At 41.1% G+C, this 25,870-nt stretch overlaps 1 protein-coding gene across 7 annotated transcripts in view; it reads right to left on the bottom strand.

Moving 5' to 3' along the window:
• Positions 1-19,994: 19,994 nt before the first annotated feature.
• MYO1B (myosin IB) overlaps positions 19,995-25,870 on the bottom strand; it is a 188,859-nt gene continuing 182,983 nt past the window's right edge. For all 7 annotated transcript variants that reach the window (XM_043577349.1, XM_043577342.1, XM_043577346.1 and 4 more), the window contains one exon: positions 19,995-21,306. In XM_043577349.1, the coding sequence (XP_043433284.1) occupies positions 21,183-21,306 (124 nt within the window). In that variant the 3' untranslated portion in view covers positions 19,995-21,182. The remainder of the gene's footprint in view (positions 21,307-25,870) is intronic.

Genomic DNA, 25,870 nt, shown 5'->3' with positions numbered 1-25,870 from the left:
GGGCGCCTGGGTGGCTCAGTCAGCTAAGTGTCCGACTTCGGCTCAGGTCATGATCTCATAGTTCATGAGTTCAAGCCCTATGTCAGGCTCTGTGCTGACAGCTCAGAGCCTGGAGCCTGCTTCAAATTGTGTCTCCCTCTCTCTCTGTTCCTCCCTTGCTCACACTCTGTCTCTCTCTCTCAAAAGAAATGAAGATTAAAAAAATTAAATATAGGTAGTTTGAATTGAGATATGCTATAAGTGTAAAATACATATTGAATTTTGAAACTTTAATTCAAGAAAAAAGTGTGAAATATATCTAATTTTTTACACTGATTTCATATTGGAATTGTAAGATTTTGGATATGGGGGTCAAATAAAATGTTTTAAATACATTGTTAAAATTAATTTCACTTGATTCTTTTTACCTATTTAATGTGGCTACTAAAGAATTTTAAACTACATATGCAAATTGCATTTGTGGCTCACATATTTCCATTGGGCAGGGCTGGTATATATAAATTCTTTTTTTTTTTTATATTTATTTCTTTTTGAGAGAGACAGAGACAGAGCGTGAGCAGGGGAGGGTCAGAGACAGAGGGAAACAAAGAATCTGAAGCAGGCTCCAGGCTCCGAGCTGTCAACATAGAGCCCTAAACAGGGCTCGAACTCACAGACCACAAGATCATAACCTGAGCTGAACTTGGACGCCTAAACAACTGAGCCAGCCAGGTGCCCCAGGGCTGGCATATATACATAAAAGGATTTTCTGGAAAATTCACTTATTAACTTATCAATATTGTATGTACATTTTATTTGGATTTAAAATTTTATTTAAAAATATAAATTGACTTATTGTTTTATTTTTTTTAATGGGTAGCTGTAGCATTGTTCAAAGTTCAGAAGAATAAAAATTATAATGAAAAATCCTATGTGTAATGAAAGGTTTATAACAGAAAATCAGCACTTTCTGTCCAAAAAGTTTAACAATTTTCCCAGCTAACTGAATTGTGGGAACTCGGCTTTTCCAGGGAATAAATATGCTATTTTTAACATTTTTATTATACAATTTGTCACAGGCTGTCTCATGAGAGTATCAACAATCAGTTTCAAACAGAATCCAACCACAAACACTTCTCCACATGTGACTTGGAACATCTGGCCTGCTCAAGTCCCCATCTATATCAGGCGAGTGCCGGTCTGACTTTGATTCTTAGGCTCCTGAAACCCTTTGTCCCACTTCCCACACTGGGAATGAGGTAGGGTGAAACCATCTTCAAGGGGCCAGCCCGAAGCAAGTCTGAGTGCCAGGCTTGTGTTTCCCCTCACTGATGACCGCAGGCCCTTTCCGAGGGAGGCACACGCTGCGTTCCAGCGATATCACGAAGCAGTCATCCATGTGGCCTTTTCCCTCACGGGCTGAGAGAAAGCTTTTTCTTTAGAAGAACTTTAGCCAGCACCTCCTAGCTGGATTATAATACCTGCGCTGAGCAGAATGCTTGAGGCAGGAGGTAAAAATTCTGAAGAGGTACAGGGCTGCTGTGTTGACTATACTTCCAAGGAATGACGAAAAGGCTCATGACAGGAAAAAGGAAGAAAGAAAATGTGCTCACTGAGTCAGGGGCGCTAACGCAATGAAAGACACCAAAACAGGGTGTCCTAGGGGGATGGAAGAATTATGGAAAGGGAACGTAGGAGTCTTAGCTCCCCTTTAAGCAGTATCGGTCTTTCTGAAAGTTGGAAACTCACTATTAAAAATTCACTGATGTTGTTGGCCATCTAAAAAACGTCCCATAGGAAGGAATCCTTAAGGAAGCAAAACTATCCCTAAATTATATTTTCCAAGTACAGGTATCCATTCCAGTTTTTCTCTCTTTTTTAAAAAAAATTTTTTTTAATGTTTATTTCTGAGACAGAGAGAGACAGAGCATGAGTGGGGGAGGGGCAGAGAGAGAGAGGGAGACACAGAATCGGAAGCAGGCTCCAGGCTCTGAGCTGTCAGCACAGAGCCCGACGCGGGGCTTGAACTCACGAACCGTGAGATCATGACCTGAGCCGAAGTCGGTCGCTCAACCGACTGAACCACCCAGGCGCCCCCATACCAGTTTTTCTTTAAGTGAGGTGTGCATATAGAAGATTCCAGTTCATAGAAGAGACAGAGTGTTCAGAATAGCACATACTTACAAGTAAATGTTTTGACACATAGGCTTACCCGTATTCACACTATGCCGCTCACGTGAGCATATATACACTTAGGTGTTTTCAGCAATGTTAGCAAGACTCAAAAAGCGTTTGCCGGAGCAGGAAAACAGATTCTGTTTTCAAGAGGGTCTTTATCAAAGAATTTGAGAAAATACTTAAGCAGAATTGCTATGCATAAGAAACGTACTGTAGAATTAAATACATTTGAATGAATATATGCCATTCCTTCATTATCTTAAATATAGACATACGTGTTGCCTTTTGCCACACTCAGAATTGTATGCAATAAATCAGAAGATAGCGAAAGCTTCAACCTGAGCTAGGCTCAATTTAAGATCATTGCTACCGTAACTTTTAAATTCAGTCTTGTAACTTTAATGACAATGGAACATGCAGCATACGTATATAGTTTGTGCACAGAGCACAATTTTTATTTTCTGACTTTTATGGGGAGTATTATACCACCTTTTATGCTGTTACATAGTCTTCATAATATTCCTGAGTTTTTGAAAAAACAAATGAATAAATCAACTAAAAGGAAGCAATAATGCAGGAAAATAAAGAAAAAAGAAATTCTGCAAAATCAATACAGCATTTTCATTGGGAGACACTGTTCACAATATGCCTTTCAATTTTAATACCTGACAAGAATTCAAGTGATTTGTTGGAAAGGTTCGCCACCTCTTCTAGTTGATGAATGGTATTCCACATCAACAGAGGTGACAGAAGTGGTGTTTGTGTTGGTTTTTGCCTTTGGAAGAGTACAAGTCCGGGTCACGGATAGCCAGGAATCGGGGAAGGAGACATAGGACTAACAAACACCTGTGTTGCAGAGTCACTGCCAAGTTCTTCCTCTTAATAGTAATATTATTGGGGCAATGAGTAGATAAAATACTTGCATCTATCTTTTAAAAAGCCAGGTTACTAGGGGCGCCTGGGGGGCTCAGTCAGTTGAGTGACTTTGGCTCAGGCCATGATCTCACTGTTCGTGGGTTCGAGCCCCATGCTGGGCTCTGTGCTGACAGCTCAGAGCCCGGAGCCTGCTTTGGATTCTGTGTTTCCCTCGTTCTCTGCCCCCCCACCCCACTCATGTTCTGTCTCTCTCTTTCTCTCTCAAAAATAAACATTAAAAAAAAAAGCCAGGTTATTAACACTCTGCAATGTTTCTTTCAACATTTTATTGGGTTTGGCCCACGCTGAAATCCCATCTAATCATGCATTGGCTATATTTCAGGAGTTAAGTTCATTATGAGACACCTGAATATATTTTCTTATAAAGGTTGTTCTAAATGATAGTTGGGTTTCTATGCTCATAGCCAAAGCTTATTCATATTATAATGTGGCTGACACCACCACATTTGTAACAATGCAGAGTTGAAAATAATAGTATGCAATATTAGTCATTAAGAGGAAGAATAATGAAGTAAAAAAGAAACTATTTCCACTTGAAACTGGCACATAAGAGAGATTTAACTGGGAAAGATGAGGCGATAGAATGTTTATTTTCCAAGGATTTTAGATCTTGATCATACTGGTTTTTTATGATGTCTACTTTTAGTTGCTTTTTCTTCCTCTTAAATGAAGATAATTTGATGCATTTTTCATTTAGAATATAAGCTTCAGGAGCTTTTATTTGTCTATTTTATTGGTCATCATATCCCCAGAACCTAGGTCAGTATTTGACATATAGTAGGTGCTCAGTAAATATTACAAACATTCATCTATTCAATAATTCAGCAAATGTTATTGAGTAGCCACCATGTGCCGGCCACTATATAGAAGCTGGGAGTATTTTTTAAAAAGGAGTGAGAAAAATCAGTCTCTTCGAGGGGAGAGAGAAACTCACAAAAGAATCTCACTAATGAATGTAATATAAACATTTAAAGACAGCTAAGCACTCTTAAAGGAAAGAGTTACTTTGCCATTATTAGCACACATTTTTGCTCATAAATGTCATAAAGATGAAGAAGCAACAAAACTCTTCCAAGAAAACCTGAGACGCTAAGGGGCAAGAAGGAAGGAAAGTATAAGAGTGTGTGCAAGCGGAAGAGAATAAACTTCTCGGGGTTGCAGTGAACGGAGCAATGGAAGCTGAGCAATGGAAAGGCAAGAGAAATGGCCCACGCAGCGGTATGACACCACTAGGGGCAGTAGGTGAGAGAAGCAGGTGAGAGGAGGGTATGTCCTCCGCAGTGCCAAGCAGCATTGCCCAGCATGGGTCAGTGGGAGCACACTGGTGGGGGACGACGGAGACAGAATGCTACTTTATTCCATTATACAGGATGTTTTGTCCCTTAGAAGGTTCCCACATTGGGGCGCCTGGGTGGCTCAGTCGGCTAGGCATCTGACTTCGGCTCAGGTCATGATCTCACGGTTTGTGGGTTCGAGCTCCGTGTCAGGCTCTGTGCTGACAGCTCAGAGCCTGGAGCCTGCTTCAGATTCTGTATCTCCCTCTCTCTCTGCTCCTCCCCCACTCATGCTCCGTCTCTCTCTCTCTCAAAAATAAAATAAAACATTAAAAAAATTTTTTTTAAAGGTTCCCACGTTGTCTTTCTGAAAAGTTAATTTAATGATTCAGACAAATTTCTGATTTAATAAAATTATTTCTATAATTGAATTCTGAAAGGCTAATTGGAAGGAGAAATATAAGGACATAGTTGACACTATATTAATTAGAGAGCATGGCATCCAACTCGAATCGCCTCTGTCGTCACAGCAAGGTTTCCTCCCGCTTGTCACCAGTCCAAACCGGCAGTCTTATCCCAGGTAGCCCTACCTTGCCTGCCGCTCTCTTCACACAGCTTGACCACGTCCTGTCGCTATCTCCATGATGTCATCGTTGCTTCTCCCATCTATCTTACCCTTTCCTCCATTGCTTTGTCAGACTGTCCTAGAGCCACACAGGCCAACACACTGTCCACCCTGTGGAGACTGGATGGAGCATCACTGTTTTCTTTTTTCTTTTTTAACGTTTATTTATTTTTTTGAGACAGAGACAGAGCATGAACAGGGGGGGGTCAGAGAGAGAGGGAGACACAGAATCCGAAACAGGCTCCAGGTTCTGAGCTGTCGGCACAGAGCCCGACGCGGGGCTTGAACTTACAGACCATGAGATCATGACCTGAGCCGAAGTCGGACGCTCAACCGACTGAGCCACCCAGGCGCCCCTTTCTCTGTTTTTTTTTTTTAAGTTTATGCATTTATTTTGAGGGAGACAGAGACAGTGTGAGAAGGGGAGGGGCAGAATGGGAGAGAGAGAGAGAGAGAGAGAGAGAGAGAATCCCAAGTTTGATGCAGGGTTCGAACCCACGAACCATAAGATCATGACTTGAGCCGAAACCAAGAGTCAAACCAAGAGTAGGATGTTTAATCGTCTGAGTCACCCAGGTGCCCCATGATGGGACATCTTTCTGATGGCATGAAAGGAAGCTGCATTTTTTCCAGTAGCAGGGAAGGAATTAACAGTGACCTCTAGGGGCCTGGCATCTGGGACTTTGGTCGAAGGTGGTGGATATAGTCCAAGCCAGAATCATGGAATTCTATTTTGTTCTTTTGCTTTTTAAAAATTTAACCCAAGTGTTATGATCTTTGAGGAACAGGACGTGTTGTTTTCAAGGGAAGCAGAAAGATGCAGCTTTATGTTGCAAAACAGTTACAAAAATATCTCCAGTACTTCCTGATTAGATGCATCACAGATGAGATCTGCCTGTTTGCAAGATGAGGTTAAAGTTCAAAGAAGCAAGCACGAAGCAAAGGTTTTGTGTGTGTGTGTGTGTGTGTGTGTGTGTGTGTATGCGCACGCATGTGTGTGTTTTAATGTAAACCCATGTGCATATGCACGAGGGTATACACACACACACCCATTCAGAACTGAGGATTCTAGATACTTACTATTTTGGAAAGCAAGTTATCCACAAGAGAGACTGAGTCGTACGGTTTCAAGGAATAATCTACATTTGATTGTTTTAAATATCCGTCTGTCAGTCACAAGCACATGGAAATCTTATGAACAATACTGCTAAGTCAAGAAAGGCCCCATATTTAAAATTTAAATGCAAATGGGGCGCCTGGGTGGCACAGTCGGTTAAGCGTCCGACTTCAGCCAGGTCACGATCTCGCGGTCCGTGAGTTCGAGCCCCGCGTCAGGCTCTGGGCTGATGGCTCGGAACCTGGAGCCTGTTTCCGATTCTGTGTCTCCCTCTCTCTCTGCCCCTCCCCCGTTCATGCTCTGTCTCTCTCTGTCCCCAAAATAAATAAAAAACGTTGAAAAAAAATTAAAAAAAAAAATTTAAATGCAAATAAGGCTTCCCTGTTGAATAAGGGCCAGAAATAGAAGCAGTAAGAGTCTATGCAGTTAGCTTCTTTAACGTCTGAGCCCCAAGGCTTTAAAGGGGAACAGTGGTAGTAAGCTATTCCCTACAAATCTTAAGTGAAGCATAAATTAAGCTCTGCAGATGCAATTATTTCTCTTTATGGTCCAAAGCACCAGCTGGGTGGGTTCAAGGGCCATTTGGTGCTCAGGCAACAGTTTGCCATTCTGTGTCCTCTGTGAGCTGTCATTCACACCAAGTGCCGAAGGACATGCTCAAGATGCTACAACCACTGTTCCCCTACTTCATGCTTGAGGAGTTGAAAAAAAATGTTTTCAAAGCTGTAGCTATTTTAGCTTATAGAACACAAATCTGATCATACTATTCCAATTTTCTGCTGCTGCAGAGTCATTTTATTACGGGGGTCTTGAAAATGAAAGGGATCCGACAAAGAGAATCATACCTTACTTCTTTTTTGTTAAAAAAAAACCACACAAAACCCGTGTGCTATGCAGAATATAATCATCAATGACAAAATCTATCCCCAGGAGGATAATACAAACATGTCCTTCTTAGGCATGTTCTGGAAAGTTTAGCGTTTTTTGCCGATTTTATTTCTCATTTTATTATTATTCTTTGAGAGTTTATTTATTTTTAAATGTTTATTTATTTTTTAGAGAGAGAGACAGAAGAGAGGGCAGAGAGAGAGAGAGAGAGAGAGAGAGAGAGAGAATCCCAAGCAGGCTCCACACTGACAATGCAGAGCCTGACACGGGCCTCGACCCCGTGACTGTGAGATCATGACCTGAGCCGGAATCAAGAGTCAGACACTTAACCAACTGAGCCACCCAGGTGCCCCTAAGATTTTATTTTTAAGTAATCTCTACGCCCAACATGGGGCTCAAACTCCATTGCACTTTTTAAATTTCTTTTTGATGGCTTTTGTTTGCGATTTTTCTCTAACTGGAAGTGGCTTCAAACACGTCAGCTCTTCCGGGGCTGCAGAACCCTGGGTTGTCACATTCAAGAGCACTGTGGGTAGGTCTGGGGCTGCGTTTTCAGAAGGCGGCTGACTGCCTTGCATGAGGGGACCCTAGGGCCAGGATTCATACCATATTTGGGTGATGGAAGAGGGACTGTGAAACCTCTACTTCTAAAACGAGAACACGATGCTGTTGCAGTTTGAAGACAGGCTTCCCCAGAGTTGCTTTAGACGAGAGCCCAGGTGGAATTTACGGTGGCAGTTTTCACAGGAGCTCTCCAGCCAAACTTGCATCTGAAGCACGTGCTACTGTGTGCCCTTTGAATCTTCATCAATTTATTCTCAATTTCCCCAAATTATGAATTTTGAATTTCTAATTTCTTGTGAGGAAATTGTGAGCAATCCTCCTTGCGTATCTCAGGACTGCTTCAGGGGCAAACTCCAGTGGGGACAATTTGGGCTCCTGCTTTGCACCTGTCCTGAGGAAGCTGCGAGATGGAGGGATTAGAGAGGTTGACACAAGCGAGGGGACTAACAGAGCACGGTGAGCATTAGCAAAGGTTTGTCCTTAAGAAACAAACGTGGGTCAGTGTGTGCTACAGAAGCCCTGGGCTGTGTGTGTGTTTATAAACCAGGGTGAAGACCTAATGGAGCCGACCGACGGTAGCAGGAGCTTCTAAACAGCTCTAAGATGCTCTTCCTAAAAGATAAAACAATGTTAGAGCCTCCGAGTCTAAGCAGGGCAAATCTGTACAAATACCCATCACTACTTTGCTTATCAGAGGTAGCAGGCACTGGTTTATTTCAGGCTCTCGAAATGCTGTCAGTTTCCCTGATCCTTCTTATGAAATAAATGGCACGTTGCTAGCAGCCACAATTGTTCTTTTTTTTTTTTAACATGTTAATTTATTTTTGAGACAGAGAGAGACAGAGCATGAGCGGGGGAGGGTCAGAGAGAGAGGGAGACACAGAATCTGAAACAGGCTCCAGGCTCTGAGCGGTCAGCGCAGAGCCCGACGTGGGGGCGCGAACTCACGGACCGTGAGATCATGACCTGAACCGAAGTCGGACGCTTAACCAACTGAACCACCCAGGCGCCCCGACAGTTGTTCTTAAAAAAACAAAAAACCAAAAAAACAAAGTGCCAAGTCTCATACAGACTTAAATACTATTACTTCACACATGGTCAATACCAAATAAGCTTCAAATAACGATTTTCTTTAAGAGACAAAATGTCTAAATTCCCCACATCTTTTCAGGAGGAAGATGTCTGTTCTCTCCTCTTCCCTTTGGGAGGAATCAATGGAGTAGGAGCTCAGTCAGTCTGGAGGAGCGCTGAGTCCTGCACTGGGCTGTCTGAATTAATGCCTGGCTCTGCCTAACAGAAAGCACTCTTCCTTGGACATCTCTACTGGCTCTTGCACAAAAGAAAAAAAAACAAAAAACAAAAACCAAAAAACAAGTGCACTGGGATTCAAATAACAATATCATGGACGTGAGGAAGATGCAAATGTGCTTCCGGAGGTGTTCCTGCTGCAGGGTAGTTTTACTTACGGTATGAAAGATGTCATTTGATTTTGGACTATTCACCATCTTCATTAGCTTAGAGATAACTCCTATGTTAGAAAGAATGAATGAAGACGAAGAGAAAACTTACTGTTTATCTCAATGTTGCTCTCCTTAGACCCTCAAGAGATCAAGTTTCTTCATGAAACATTTGCCTGGGAAATGAGAACAATCCATTTGTTTGTGTCTACGTCCTGATCCCCCCGGAGGGATGGTCCACAGGCATGGAAGGTGAGTCCCTTAAACAGTTATTATGGGCGGTGGGGAGAGTGGACGGGGGTGGGAACTGAGTTATTGTTGATAAGTATCTTTGGGAAAAAGCAAGTTTAACGTTCAACTGTATAACTAGCATGAACAAGGACAATGAGAGCTTCAAGCCTGAGGGAACCAGAACACTCAGGGAGGGCAGAGTGTTAGTTATGGAAAAGAAGTCGGGTTTCCATCTGCTCCATTTATTGAACAACTACTAGGTGCCAGACACTGCCAGTTTTGGCTTCTACATTGGGATCTCACCTTTCCTGCATATTTTTTGTATTGTGGCATCTTCCATTAATAGCCACCACTGTAAATTCATAAAAGAAAACACAGGAGTTTGGGTATCTTTTCCTTATCCTCCTAAGGGAGCCTGTGGTGGAGAGTGGAAAAACCGGAAGACATGGATTACAGTCTAGTGCTGCCAGTGATCATAAAATGTTAGACCAGCGGCGTCTGAGTGGCTCCGTGGGTTAAGCGTCTGACTCTTGATTTCAGCTCAGGTCATGATCTCACGGTTTGTGAGATTGAGCCCCGTGTGGGGCTCTGTGCTGACAGCATGGAGCTGGCTTGGGATTCTCTCTCCCTCTCTCTCTGCCCCTTCCCCCCTCGCATGCGTGGTCTTTCTCTCTCTCTCAAAAATAAATAACCTTAAAAAAAAAAAAAGACCAATCATTGAATCTCTCTGGGCCCTGATATTTCTTATTTGTAAAGCAAAGGGTTAGAGGATATGGACGGGCAATTCACAAACTTTGGAGGTTTTGCAAGGGATTTATGAATCCACATGAACCAAGTCTGTAGACTGTATTAATAAGACTTGCAGACACATGTAATCCCATTTTGCAAATGTGGTGAGAGGTGCTATGATTAAGAAAATGTGAATTTATTTCAGTAATGCATTTATAAAAATCATGTTATTTATTGAATCGGAAGATGCCAAAAGCATGATCATCACATGCAAGTGTTCATGAATAAATTAAGAAGGATCTTCTTACTAGAAAAAGTTGGGAACCACCCTAGATGACAGAGATAATTTCTTAATATTATTTCACTGATATTCTTGAAATTCCATGTGTAAAGGGAAAATTCTTTTTAGGTAAGAGTTGGAAGTGTTTTTCCTTCACTGACACATTTAATCTCAGCATCCATGTTCTAAATCAAGATGGCAGCCTTTCAGACACTTTATATGTACCTTCATTTGAAGGTCAGTGTAGAGTTTCTACTGTGCCGACTGGCAGTTTTGTCCGATGATACACATTTGGCAAAACTTGAGGTGAAGCCTGAGATAGAGCAAAACGGCTCATTAGGGGATCTGATTTTGGTTTAAAAAGTGTTTTATATTTGAATATTTAAAAAAATTTTTGTAATGTTTATTTATTTTTTAGAGAGACAGAGATAGAACGCGAGTGGGTCAGGGGCAGAGAGAGAGGGAGACACAGAATCCAAAGCAGGCTCCAGGCTCCGAGCCATCAGCACAGAGCCTGATGTGGGGCTCGAACTCACAAGCTGTGAGGTCATGACCTGAGCCGAAGTCACGCTCAACCGACTGAGCCACCCAGGTGTCCTAATAATTGAATATCAAATATATTGAAGAGAACAAATGGTGATGCAGTTATTGAAAAATAAGTGACTTGACCACATCAAAATTGGACTTGATCGCAAAATTGGAAGAATTAAAATCTCCACCCTCAACATAAAGCAGTTCCTATTACTAAAATGTACCAGTCTCAGCAGAACATATTTTAAAAAATGCTGCAGGGGTGCCTGGGTGGCTCAGTTGGTTGTGTCCCGACTCAACCTGTGCCAAACTCTGCCTGAGTTTGAGCCTCGAGTTGGGCTCTGTGCTGACAGTGCAGAGCCTGCTTGGGATTCTCTCTCCCTTTCTCTCTCTGCCCCACCCCCACTTGAGCTTTCCCTTGTTTTCATGTTTTATTTAATTTTGAGAGAGAGAGAGAGAGAGAGGCAGAGTAATATCAAGGGAGGGGCAGAGAGAGAGGGAGACACAGAATCCGAAGCAGCTCCTGTCAGCATAGAGCCCGACGTGGGGCTCAAACTCACGAACCATGAGATCATGACCTGAGCTGAAGTCAGACGCTTAACTGACTGAGCCATCCACGTGCCCCAAGAGATCTCTCTAAATAAACAAATAAACTTTTTAAAAAATGATGCAGAGGGAGCCTCAAAGATGAAGTATTCAAAGATAGGTTTGTTTGGGAGGTAAGTGGCAACTATGTGACTAATGATGAATTTTTTTTTTTTTTTTACTAAAGATGACTTCTGAGCAGATCTGTACCAATTTTCCTAATTAGTCTCGTGGACTCATCACAAATGGCTGTTGTTCTGTTTTTACGAATGGAGTGTCTACGTCTATATGTATCAAACCACACTCATGAAATAAACTCGAATAAACTGTGTGTCTGGTATGGGTTGGGGGCAGTTCAAGACACCACACATGACATCTTCATCTGTGGGTTTCTCTTCTAGTGGAAAGAACAAATTGGTGGGTGGATTTCCTTCCCATTTTATAATGTTTCAGCAACAGCTCCCAAGTGCTCTTCATTTAACGTTACTAGATCCTATTTCTTTTTCAGATCCAAGTCCAAATTGTGCGAGGAAGTAAAGACAGCTGTTACCAAACAACCCATGATCATCAGAAAGACTAAATTCCAACTATTGCTGTTCTCTGGATCTCTACCTTAATTCGTGCCAAGTCTGTCCATAACAATACCCAGACATAAGAACTTTTTGCCCGTTCCTTTTCAAAACTACAGTAAAGTGAGGGTGTTTTCCAACAGAAACAAATGCCAAAATAGCTAAGAATATCTTCCTTTACATTAAAAAAATTTTTTTTAAACGTTTATTTATTTTTGAGACAGAGACAGAGCACGAGCGGGATGGGGGAGAGAGGGAGACACAGAATCCGAAGCAGGTTCCAGGCTCCGAGCTGTCAGCACAGAGCCCGAGGGGTGGCTCCAACCCATGAACAGTGAGATCACGACCTGAGCTAAAGTCGGACGCATAACTGAGCCACCCAGGCGCCCCTACATTTTTGTTTACAGTCACTCAAATTCTACAAAATAATGCTCAAAATACGAATAACTTCTCTCCTCTCCTGTGCACATGGTATGTTGGGCAACATTAAACTTGTAAAATCCTTTTTGAATTTGATTCTTAAAAATGGTCAGGTTGGGGGGTCACCTGGGTGGCTCAGTCGGTTGAGTATCAGACTTTGGCTCAGGTTACATTCTTGCAGTCCGTGAGTTCGAGCCCTGCATTGGGCTCACCGCTGTCAGCACAGTGCCCACTTCGGATCCTCTGCTCCCTCTCTCCGCCCCTCCCCCACTTGCACACTCTCAAAAATGAACAAACATTTAAAAAAATGGTCAGGTTGGTCATCTCAATAGAAACTTACTGGTTTTCCTCCATCAGAAACTATTAGGTAGCTTCATTTGAATAAAACCGTGTTGAGTCAAATCTAACAGATACAGTTATATTCTATGAACTTCTATTCTAAAAGCTGTTTTCAACCTTCAGGTCATTTTTAGGGGCTAAAACAAGGAGAGTAAGTTTTGGTTACTCTGCTTAAAGATGACATTGCCCCTTATTAGAAGTTAGGATTTAAGGAGGGCACCTGATGTGATGAACACCAGGCATTGTATGGAAGTGTGGAATCTCACTATATTGCTCACCTGAAACTAATAATACACTATATGTTAACTAACTGGAGTTTAAATAAACACCAAAAAAAAAAAAAAGAACGTATACTTGGGAAAGACCAATATCTTTAAAATATAACATTCATATTCAATCACAAATAAATATGCTGTATATGTAGTTTTAATAAATAGTCATGCTGGAAATAGTTTCTTAAAAAAAACAAAAAGAAGACACTAGAATGGCAGTGTCACCACATGTTACATTGCTGAATACACAAGGAAGGTTGAATTTATAGCTGAAGGGCTACTTTCAGGTTTTCAAATGAAGAAACATTTTTACTTTCTACCATACAACGCCTCAACAACTCTGTGGTGTCCCTTCAGTATATATTATTTCCTATTTGACTTATACACACTTGTACCTTCTCGAGGCAATTATTATTGTTGCATATAACATGAAAAGTACACGTTTTCCTTTGTCTACAGTTGGCCCCTCGTGGAAACACACACACACACACACACACACACACACACACACACACGGGGGCACCTGGGTGGCTGTTGGTTAAGCATCCAACTTTTGGTTTCGGCTCAGGTCACGATCAAACTGTTTGTGGGTTCGAGCCCTGCATCGAGCTCAGCGCTGACAGTGTGGAGCCTTCTTGGGATTCCCTCTCTCCCTGGCTCTATGCCCCTCGCCAACTTACATGCATGCATGCTCCTAAATAGATAAGTAAATAAATATATATTTTTTTAAGAAGATGCATGTGCCTTAAATGCTACTGAAAAAAAAATGCTACTACATGCCTTTTCAGTGGTGTTCTTCTCTGTCAATTAGAACGTTCACTTCAGGAAACTGAATTTGTAGCAATCATTTTAGAAAAGGCCATTCTGAATTTAGCTCCAAACAGCACACGAGAGAAGAGCTTAGGTGATTGCTAGGAAATTATTTAGAAACATTTTTTAAATTAAAAATAAAAGTTTGAGGGTCCTAGGGGACTTCTAGTTCCATCCGGCTTCATCTATAAACTGTCATCACTGCACGAGATAATCCATTGTAAAGACTGTAAAAATAGTTGTAAAAGATAGTTAAAGAATTAGAAAAACCATCGGAGTTCTCTCACCACCAAAGGAAGCACATTTGAGGAAAAGACAATTTTACCTGAAAACAAAAAGAAATACGTTCATTTATATAAGATAGTAATTTTATGAAGATTTTAGGGAAAACTTAAAATGGGGATAATTAGTAATATGGATAGAAACTGCTACGTCAATGGAAAACCAAAATATCATGTAAAATTAGACATTAACCGACTTCAAGGAAACACTTAATATTCTCGTCATATGATCCCATTAAGGGACTCCCATGCCCAAATCCCTGTGGCTAAAGGGCTGATTTTATGTTCACATTTCCAGGACTCTGACGAACGATCATTACTCCAAATACATGAATGTGTATTTATTAATTGTAATGCTTTACTCCCTGCTTTCACAAGAGTGTAGGACCTCCGAGTTATGAATTTTGCTTCCAAATGACCATGCCAACTTGTTCCAAAGCTGTAATGATTGACACGGTTTGGGATTAACACAGAGACAGATAATCAATTTAACGGAAGAGAGAATCTAGAAACAGTGCAGTCTTTTTAAAGCTATCCATGTGGGGGAAAAAAAACGAATCCTCACTCCCTACTTTACATCATAAAAAAAAAAAAATCAATTCCAGTAGACTAAAGAGCTAAATGTGAAAGGCAGAACAATAAAGCTTCTGAAAGAAACCACAAGTATCCTCATAACCTTGAGCAAACAAATATCTCTTCAACGGGAAAAAGTATGGACCCTAAAGGAAAGAACTGGTAAACCAGCCTTCACTAAAATGCAATGTCTGTTCATCCAAAGATACTAGTAGGAGAGTAAAAAGGTAACCACAGACTGTGAAAGATGCCTGCCACCCCCACACCTGAGGTCTCCTATCCAAAATATAGCTACAAATCGAAAAGACAAGCCCAACAGGAAAAAAAAAAGGCAAACTACTTGAATAGGTACTTCACAAAAGATGGCGTGCAAACTGCCTATATTGAAAAGGTATTTGAGTTCATGAGTCGTCAGGAAAATGTGAATTAAAGTTAAGATCCACCAGCGGGACCAAAATTAAGAAGACTGACGACATTAGGTGGGGCAAGGATATAGAGAAAATGCACGCCCCCCTGTTCCCTCACTGCTGGTGGGAGCGTTAACTGCTACAGTTCCTTTGAAAGTCAGTTTGATGCAATCTACTCAAGGTGAACGGAAGCTTACCCCGTGACCCCACAGCTCTATTCCTAGGTATCCACCCCGCAGACAGGAGGGCGGATACTCGCCAAGATGTGTACAAGAACGTCTGCAGGGACACTACCCGTCATAGCCAAATGCCCATCCACAGTAAGATCGATTACAAATTGCAGCCTACCCACACTGAGGTATTACACAGGCCAAGCAAATTTTAGCTACAAGCAACAATGTGAATGAATTCCAGTTATAATACTGAATGAAAGAGGTCAGAAGGAAGAGTATGTACTGTAGGATTCCATCTATATGGAGAAAAAAAAAAAACAAAACACCAAACCCAAACCAAACAAACAAAAAGGGCAAAACTAATATATGATATTAGAATACAAGAGAAAGTTACTTCTGTGGGGGACTGTGACTAGGGCGGACAAAGGGGCTTCTTGTTTTGGGTGCTACTACATGGATGTGTTCAGTTTTTCTGGTATGTGAACGTTTCTGATGTGTAGGTCATTAAATGTATATATACGTATTTGTAGAGAACATGCCAGATCCACTCATTAGTGAGAGAAGAGATGAAAGGAAAGGGGAAATGAGAAAAGGAATGTTGGAGGGAGTATAAACTAAGTGAAATAATCTAAAGAGAATAACCTTGGGGCGCCTGGGTGGCTCAGTCGGTTAAGCGTCCGACTTCGGCTCAGGTCATGATCTCACGGTTTGTGAGTTTGAGCCCCGCATCGGGCTCTGTGCTGACTGCTCAGAGCCTGGAGCCTGTTTCAGATTCTGTGTCTCCCTCTCTCTCTGCCCCTCCCCTGCTCATGCTCTCTCTCTGTTTCAAAAATAAATAAAAACATTAACAAAATTAAAAAAAAATAAAGAGAATAACCTTAAAAGTTCTCATCACCAGAAAAAGAAAAAAATAACTACATGAGGGGACAGACGTTCACGGAATATTGTAGTAATCATTTCACAATATACACATATATCAAATCATTGTTATCCATCTAAAATTAATGCATATAGTATATCCATTAGATATCAAAACTAGACCCGCAAAAATGTTTTTAGGTACGTGAAATAAGGTGGCTGGCTGATCTGTTTCTTTCTCAGTATCGCCAGGCCATTGGGTGAATACAGAATTAAATCCTGTTCCCAGTTTCCTCCTTAAATGCTGAGAAGCCGACACTATTTTCCTTGGTTACAAAGTCAGATTTTTGTTGAATTTTACGGAACGGAGCAGAGGAGATCTGGCCACCATGGCGGCAAAAAAAGCTAACGAGAAAGAGGCTGTGGTTTACGCTGTGCTGTGATGAACTCCAGATTTTGAAAATGATCTTCAAACCAAAGAGAATGAGGCAAACAATTCCAAGATTTGCAGGAAACCAACTCAAAAACAATTAATTTTCTACTGAGTGCCTATTGGAATAGAAGCCGGAAAGAGCAGAAAGCAAGTGCCAGCTCGTCCAAGCCGTGGCTTCCTGAGGGTTAGCTGACCAGAAGCTGAGAGTGAAGGGCATGGAATGGAGTGTTCCTTACAAGGAGATGCCAAGAAAGAGCCCCTCCAGTGATGAAACCTTAAGTCCTCAACATTAAATCTTCAAATGGACAATGAAAACTTACAGCTGTGTTTTCCCACCAGGAGGAAAAGAAGTGCAAAACTACTGTCCTTCCTTCTCTTCCTTTTTGTCCCCTGCACCTAACTGAGTGAATTTGAATGCTGCGGTCGGTCGTTAGCAGAGAACGCCCAGCTTAAAAACAAAGGCTTGTATAAGACTTAATAAACACATTAGGAGTTTTCAAAATCCTTCTCCAGCAACATACACCATTTGAAAGGGTGCTCGTTATCTGAATACGTTAGAACCTAAACACCTCACTTATTACATGAAAAATAGCACACAAAAAAGACGCGGTTGTCTATTAGACTAAGAATTTTGAACCATATCCTAATTACCGTAATTATACTTAATTACGTGAATTTGAGAGTTCTCACTCTGCATACTAATTGAAATGGCATAATAAAACCATTTATCCTCTTAGATTTCTGCCAAAGCCTCAAACCTGAGGGGGCACCTATGATTCTCAGAACTCGCGACCATGGTGCCTTAGGATCACAGACACACCTCGGAACCCCTGGGGTAGGAGAAAAGCTATTCAAACTTGAGCTGAAGGCTTTAGGTCTGAGTGCTGGGTCCAACTTATTATTCCAAGAGTGGGAAATACAAAACTGTAACCGATCGGTTAGAGAGTGACTTTCCTACCTATGTTCCTTTCTTGCCCCGTGGCACGTGGAAGTCAAGGTCAAGAATACTCGGCAACTGCCATGGTCTGATTTTTGGTGCTCACTACCTGGTTACCTTTTGCAAGCACCTCTTTTAGTCTAGACCTACAAGTCACTCCAGGGGCTGGGCAAGTAAGTGGTGGCTGGAAACAAGTTAGGGCTGTGTGGCCAGGCCAGGGCACTGAGGAAATCCGGAGTGCCCGTAATACTTTAATCCGCCATTGCAGGACAGCGACAGAAATTCAAAGATAAAGAAATATTGGTTGCTCACCCATTATAACAGAACAATGCCACAGTTTATCAGTAACATCTAGTCAGGCACTGGGGGTGGGTGGGAGGCACCGGCAGGTGTGGCAAACAATGCAGCTCGCAGCTACAGAGAGGCTCTAGGCCAGTTCTGATACACGTGGGCACATGTCGGAACCACCTCCCGGAGGACTTGTTAAGACAGATGGCTGGGCGGCTACAGAGAAACTCGAGGATTTTTCTTGGTGGTTCTCAAACTTGAATGTGCTTAATCGCCTGGAGATTTTAAGTGCCTATTTTCAAACTCTGTTCTGGAGATTCCCAATTCAGTTGGGAAGGGGTATGGCCCAGGAATCTGCATGGTTGTTTTGGTTGTGTTTTAAAAACAAGCTTTCCTCGTGATTTTGACCCAACTCTAACCTCACGTTTGAAAACCAGGGTTTAAGACTCTATTGCTGAGCTGAAAAGCTCTAAATAATTGCTCTCAGCAATTATCTCCCTATGGAAATAATCACTAGCACTTGCTCCCTATGGAAAAAAAAAAAAAAAGAGGCACCACTACATACACTGAAAACATTAAGAACTCTTGCTTCCAATTTGTACCTTTCAAGGATGCTCTCCCCAGCTGGCGAGCTTAGTTTAGGAAACTCCAAGGATGTGTAGTTCACCCTGGTACATCAGGAGGCTTTCTTGCTAAAGTTCAGAAAAACTTCTCCAAGTCAAGTCACAACCCACCTAGAATGAATTTCATGACCAAAACTTATTACTGCGATGACAAGACTAGAACTGATGGATGTGTATGCAAAAACACTCTCATTTAAAACTACCTTGTAGAGATATTTTTAAATCCTTGCAGAACATCTACAACAAAGTTTGAGATCAAATGGCTTCTCTTTTGGAAATGAACTTTGGAAAATATATTATTGCTAACTGCTATTATTGCTAATCTTCATAATGAACAATCTGCAGATAAGTTATTTGGGAAAAGTTAACAAGTAAGACCCATGGAATATTCACCCTCTCCATCCCAGACTTATATTTCCATTCAGGAAAACAACCCAACAGTGATCTGCAGGGGACTGGAGAAATGCATCCATACAATGGAAAATGGTACCACAGTAAAAAAGAATACTGAGCAAAAAAGGCAGAGTAAAGAACAAAGTCTATCTAGCATATTAGCTTTTGTCTACTAAAGCAAGAGGTAAAAATCTGTATTTTTATTTTGTTTTGGAAGCATATGCATAAAGCTGGGCAAAAGCAAGTAAAAACAATGGTTAACTTGGGGGGGGGGGATGGTAACTGAGCACATGGCTGAGTGACAGGATGGAGAATTTGCATTGTATATCTGCTTACATTTATTTGTATGTTGAACAGTATGAATGTATTACATATTTTTTAAACATTTAAAAAAATTTTTTTTAAATTATTTTTTTTAACGTTTATTTATTTTTGAGACAGAGAGAGACAGAGCATGAACGGGGGAAGGGCAGGGAAAGAGGGAGACACAGAATCGGAAGCAGGCTCCAGGCTCTGAGCCATCAGCCCAGAGCCTGATGCGGGGCTCGAACTCACGGACTGTGAGATCGTGACCCGGGTGAAGTCGGACGCTTAACCGACTGAGCCATCCAGGCGCCCCTAAACATTTTTTAAAAAACCCTCTCTAGTTCCAGTTTTTTTTATTTAAAAAAATTTTTTTTAAATGTTTATTTATTTTTGAGAGAGACAGAGACAGAGCCCAAGTTGGGGAGGGACAGAGAGGGAGGAAGACACAGAATCTGAAGCAGGCTCCAGGCTCTGAGCTGTCAGCACAGAGCCTGACGCGGGGCTTGAACCCATGAACTGAAAGATCATGACTTGAGCTGAAGTCGGACGCCTAACCAACTGAGCCACCCAAGCACCCCTCTAGTTCCAAATTTCTACTCACTTATTTCAGGAACTATTTCAGAATCTACCACTTTTAGGCACATGCTGGAGAAGACTAAGAGAAAATAATGATATCCTCTACCTGCACCAATAAACATAAAGGCTTCTGAGAATTTCTTTATGGGAGCAATCATTTTAAGTACAAAAATTAAAAAGAAAGTCCTCCCCCACCCAAATACTTTCAATGAATGTTTCTGGTTTATAAAAGGCTAAGTGAAATTCAATTACACAGAAAACATACACTGTTTGAATTGTAAAGCCTTTCTATGTGATATTACATTGACATACAACATGAAAAAAGAGCCCGAGATACAAAAATACAGTTGTGATTCAGGAAATGGCACCAAATTAGAACAGTTTTATTATTTAACATACCAATGTATATACATTATCCTCCCAAATAAGAAACAATTTGATTCCAAAGTTTAAAATGTAGTTTCCAAAATGAATCCTTATTGTAAATTTGAAAAAAAAAAAAAAAGTCCTGCAAATTAACACAATTTTGACCCTTGACTAAAATATGCACCCTGTACCAATCACCTCGCATACAAAATGTATATTATAAATAAAACTTGCAAAAAAGATCTTGGATGTTTATTGCACGTTGTACAGAATGCTTGCCACTATCTGAAAGGCTTTTCAGCTCTTTACTGTATAATCTGTTTAAAGGATTTCCTCGAACTTGGGTGAAAACACTCTGCAAATATGAGCCTATATAGGATCATAGATGCTGCTTACCAGAAACAGGAAAATACAATCTTATTTGTAGACTTATTTGGACTGCTTCTGCACTTTTTCTGAAATAAGAATGACTCTGTTGTTTAGTGTTAAAAGCAATGACAAGATCCGAACACGTTAAAAGTCCTGTTCAAATGTCAGTTTTTCTCTTTTCAAATAGAAACTACGTGGAGAGGCATTTTTTTACCCAGTCATATATTTCTACTTTCTAGGACCAGCCCTTCTGGTAGTATATTTGTTAAAGATCACACTACAGGATTCAGAACAATGCTGTTCGTCAGCAACAGTTACTGTTTTGGTTTCAACATCTCAACCTCTCTCAGCCCTAGTAAAGTTAGCACAAAGCAGCCAGCCTGCCATGGCCTGAAAAACAAAAAAGGGTTCCCAATAAGTTTTCATTGCATCCAGCACAGTGCCTTGCAAAGAGCAGGCACGCAATAAATATCTGATGAATGAATGCACTATCTTCTGGGACCATTTCCTATACGTAATTACTGATTCATGAGTAATATGCTGATTTAAGGTACACAGATCTAACACAATGACTAAACAGAAAACACGTGTGACATGTTACAGGCCAGGACACGCTGTGTATTTTAAGGGTTAAAACTATTCCCATACTAAAAATTGATTAGTCGAATATTTTTATTTTGCCAAGGGACTCTTAACAGTATTAGCCTTTGGCAATTCCCAAACATACAATGAACCCCAAACAAAACGAAACGAAACAAAACAAAATTGCACTATTACAGGGAAACGAGTCCGTGAAAGCAGAGAGGAGGAGCCAGTTAAGGAACAGCAACTTCAAGGAGACGGTTGTTTTTTCGTTTGCACGTTGGGACGCTCCCATTTTTCTGGTTGCCCTGAATAAACTTCACACATACTTTATCCTGTCTGAACTGAACCAGGAACCTGGAAGAAAAGAATAGGGCAGGTTAAAGAAAAGTATACACACAACAGCTGACGATGACACTAACACTAGCTTTTGTTTGTTTCTTTTTTTTTTTTTTAAGTTTATTTATGTATTTTGAAAGAGAGAAAGAGAGGGGTAGGGAGGGGCAGAGACAGAATACAAGCTGTCAGCGCAGAGTTTGATGTGGGGCTCGATCCCACGAACCTTGAGCTCATGACCTGAGCCAAAATCAAGTCAGATGCTTAACCGGCTGAGCCACGCAGGTGCCCCCAACTAGCTTTTGTTTCCTAATGGATATTGACCTTGACAAGTATTGCCTCTTTCCATCAGCACTTGCAACAGCCATCACTTAGCCCCTAAGGAAAATGAAGTTCATTAACTCATCACACTCCGGTAAGGTAAGAAGGGCTAAGAAGAATTATTTCCATGTTTCAAATGAAGACCAACCTGCTCTTTTCCCATTTTTCTCCATTTTTGCATAGTAAGACCATAAACTGGCAGGGGGTGGGGGAGGTTCCTATTGAATTACCAACAGATTGAGAAAATTAAATGAAAAAATATCATTAAAGAGGTCTAGAGACACTCCAGACTATGATTTCCAAACAATGGTTACTGACATTATTTCCTCAACAATTTTTGTCATATCCACACACTATGCTAACAGTTGTTTCTAACCCTAAGTAAGTAGATTTCAAAATAGCTGTGACCTATGGAACAATAATAAAATTGCAAGTTTGATATTCCCTCTATATTTTTAATGTCCATTAAAATATATATATAATATACTACATATAGTAGAGTATATATAGTATGTATATAATAGTATATATATAGTATATATATATATACACTATATATTACTAATACAAACTACATATACACTATATACATATATAGCATATACATATAATCAAAACACTTACACACTCTGTCAGTGCATACCCAAAGCCACTTCTTATCCTACAGTAGTAGTACATGTGGTACAACATGTGAAACCGTATTCTAGTTCCAATCTGTCCTTTCATAGACTGTTAGGGGTCAAGTGCTCGTCCCCAGGATGATTCGTCACACCTTCCTACCACAAACGTACTGCATTCCTGCTGGACTCAGGGCTGCAAGGGACACCTGGCCATACAAAATGAGGTCCCTGCCCTCAAGGATGGCATCCCTGTGGAGGAAGGAGAGCGGCATGACTGGACCAGAACCCGGGCTTTCCCATCTCAAAGCCAGTGCTCGTCACTCCAGCGTAAGAGTCAGTACAACGTTGCCATATTTGCAATAGGTTTCTCAGGGAACAGTTTTCTGAGTTGCTGGCATATAGCTGAGTCACTCTAACAACCGTGTGACAGATCACATGCTCACTGGATCCACGACAACGGCAAACATCAAAACAGCTCTGTTCCATGCACATTAGTCTCAGCGTCAAGGTCTACAGAACCCGTCCGTGTTTTGCAAACATTGTCTACAGGAGTGAAATGTGACACATACGCTCCTGATTTATCAATTGTTTTAACAGGATAGTACTTCCCTGCTTTGGAATGGTCTATTTCTTTTTACCTTGAAAGTACTGACAAAAAGAATTATGGCTCCAAAATCGCATCTCTCCAGCATATATACTTGTATCTATGTGCCTCAAAGAAAGAAAGCACCTTTCGAATTTAATGCCAATACACACATTTAAAAAATCAAATATTTTGACATTTTAATTTTCAAAGACCACTTATAGTGTAATGAAAGTATAGGGAGTTCTCTTCCCCAATAACTTTAGCATTGGCTGTCTTCATGTTCACAATGCATGATTGCAAGATTTATTGAATGTTCATCATGCACCATACTTTTCTTAGTAAGTTACATATATTAACTCAACTTTAAAATAATCCTATGAGGCAAGTAATATTATTAATTTTTTTTAATGCTTATTTACTTTTGAGAGAGATAGACACGCACGACTGGGGGAGGGGCAGAGAAAGAGGGAGACACAGAGTCTGAAGCAGGCTCTGTCAGCACAGAGCCCGACGCGGGGCTCGAACTCATGAACTGTGAGATCATGACTTGAGCTGAAGTCAGACGCTTAACCGACTGAGCCACCCAGGTGCCCCATAGGCAAGTAATATTATTCCTCTCCACTTCATAAAAGAGAAAACTGGAGCATGGCCCACAGTGAGGGCATGGTAATCAGAGAATCACCCTCCAGCAAACAATAATGTTGAATGCATTCTTTCACAGCATCAATACCAGTTCGAACGTCACAGCAAAAAGAATTTAGATGATTTGTTCTGATTTAAAATATTCAGACAAACAACTGCATATGTTGAATGATTTACACGTTTGTATATTATGTGTGTGTACCCATGTACATACACACACATATTTAAAATGTTTAATAGAACAAATTCACTTTGGTTTTTTCAATACCTTTAGGACTTCGTTTTTAGAAACTGTTTAAAAATATTACACATTTTATTTAAGGTCCTTAAAATGCAATCTATTTATGGACTGAACCGTTTGGGAATAAGAACTGGGAATTACAAAGCAGGTTAAAACTGCTCTAAGGAGTAAATAGGACTCTGACTCTCCTCTTGTAAACTGACAGCCAGTTTATCCATAATGCCTAAGGAGACTGGGTGTATTAAAATATTACTTCTGCTTCTGAAAAGGACACACTGAGGAAGGTTTCGGTCATTGAACTGCACACTGGATATAATACTAATCTGCCAAGGGGCGCCTGGGTGGCTCAGTCGGTTGAGCGTCCAACTCTTGATTTCGGCTCAGGTCATGATTTCACGGTTCATGAGTTCAAGCCCCGCATCAGGCTCTGTAATGATGGTGCAGAGCCTGTTTGGGACTCTCTCTCTCTCTTTCTCTCTCTCTCTCTCCCTCTCCTGCACTTGTGTGTGTGCTTTCTCTCTCTCTCAAAATAAATAAACTTAAAAAAAAAATTACTAATCTGCAGAGCTGGCAGTGAAATGGATTAAAGCCACTTAGGGCTGCAAAAAAAATACATCATGGGCACCCCTGCCCATGACTTTGTAAAATTTTTTTAAAATTTAAAATGTGCTCCAAGGAGGTGTATGATCCTTGCTTAAGAGCTCTAGAGGTTATGAAACAGGCTACATTGACCGTTGCTCTGCCATGTGGCTCCCTGAAGCCTGGGCAGGGGACCACGGGTGCTCTGCAGGATGCCATCAGCTGTTTGTTTTTATGAAACCAAACAACGATTAGGAATTGGAAAAGGAAAGGTGTTTTGGACTGGTTTACGATGCAACTAAATGTTTTGTTTTCTTCACATGGCCACCCTGTAAACCTTCACTCCCACAAGCATGTTTACTGAAAGCTTACGCATCCAGAACATCATACCCCTCTCTGTGACAAGGCAGGGTCCCTGCCACCCACAAGCAAACCATCCCCATCAGTGTTGCACAACTGTGTGCCTCACACACAATGTGAGAACCGCGGGAGGGTTCTGTGGTGGATGACGTATGAGAAACAGCACACGCTATCCTGCCCAGCCCCTCTGGAGAGTCATGATGTGTGACAACACAGCACATCTGGGAGACCTGTAGTAAAGACAGATTGTACATTTCCACGAGCCACTACTTTCTTCACAGCAGAGGCTGTGTTCCTACAATACCAGCTTGGGAAATGCTTAAGAGTAGCGATCCTTTGTGGCCTGGGTGCTGATGTGACTTTCTCTGTAAAGACAACCTCATTAATGTAGCGAGTCAACCGTAAGGCTGCTTCATCCGTATTCCAAGGAGCTCCTGCATCTGGAATCCACAGAATCTTCCCGGGATGAGTGGGGATTACCAGTTCCACCGAAACAGAAGCCCTGCATCCCAAGTTATAACACATTTCAACTAAAGGGAGTTTAAAGTTATAATAGGCCCTAACAGGTTAAAATCTTAATTGACTAGAACCCAAGTAGCCATTATATTTTTTCCTAATACGTATTCTTTGTTTAATGAGAAAGGACCCAATGACAAGAAAAGCTATTCAGTCCAAACTGCAAGTTCCTATGTAGAGTATACATAAAGGTCAATCTCCCACCAGATCTAAATACCACTGTTGGGGTACAATGAGGACAGATGATGAACCCAAGGTTCTGTACATCAAGGAGAGTTAGCTTGGCCTACAGAGGGATAAGAATGGGTATGAATTTATTTTGCTTTTTATTTTATTTTATTTTTTTAAGTTTATTTATATTGAGAGAGAGAGAGAAAGAGAGAGAGAGAGAGAGAGAGAGAGAGAGAGAGAGAGAGAACAGGAGTGGGGGAAGGGCAGAGAGAGAGAGAATCCCAAGCAAGCTCTGTACTATCGGGGCTCTGCCCCAACACGGGGCTCAAACTCACGAACCGTGAGATCATGTCCTGAGCTGAAATCAAAAGTCGACACTTAACCGACTGAGCCACCCAGGCACCCCAAGAATAGGTATGAGTTTATTTTAGAAAGACTTTTAGAAAGAGTTGAAATAGAATAGGCTGGCAAAAATCTTAATTAGAAAATAAAATCACTTCTTGAGCAATCTGGTTCCGTGACTTCTTACTGTACATGCAAAGAAGTATA

The sequence above is a fragment of the Prionailurus bengalensis genome, chromosome C1, assembly GCF_016509475.1.
Source record: "Prionailurus bengalensis isolate Pbe53 chromosome C1, Fcat_Pben_1.1_paternal_pri, whole genome shotgun sequence".
Taxonomy (NCBI): Eukaryota; Metazoa; Chordata; class Mammalia; order Carnivora; family Felidae; genus Prionailurus; species Prionailurus bengalensis.
Note: the sequence above shows the minus strand (reverse complement) of the source record. Positions and strands in the feature narration are given on the sequence as shown.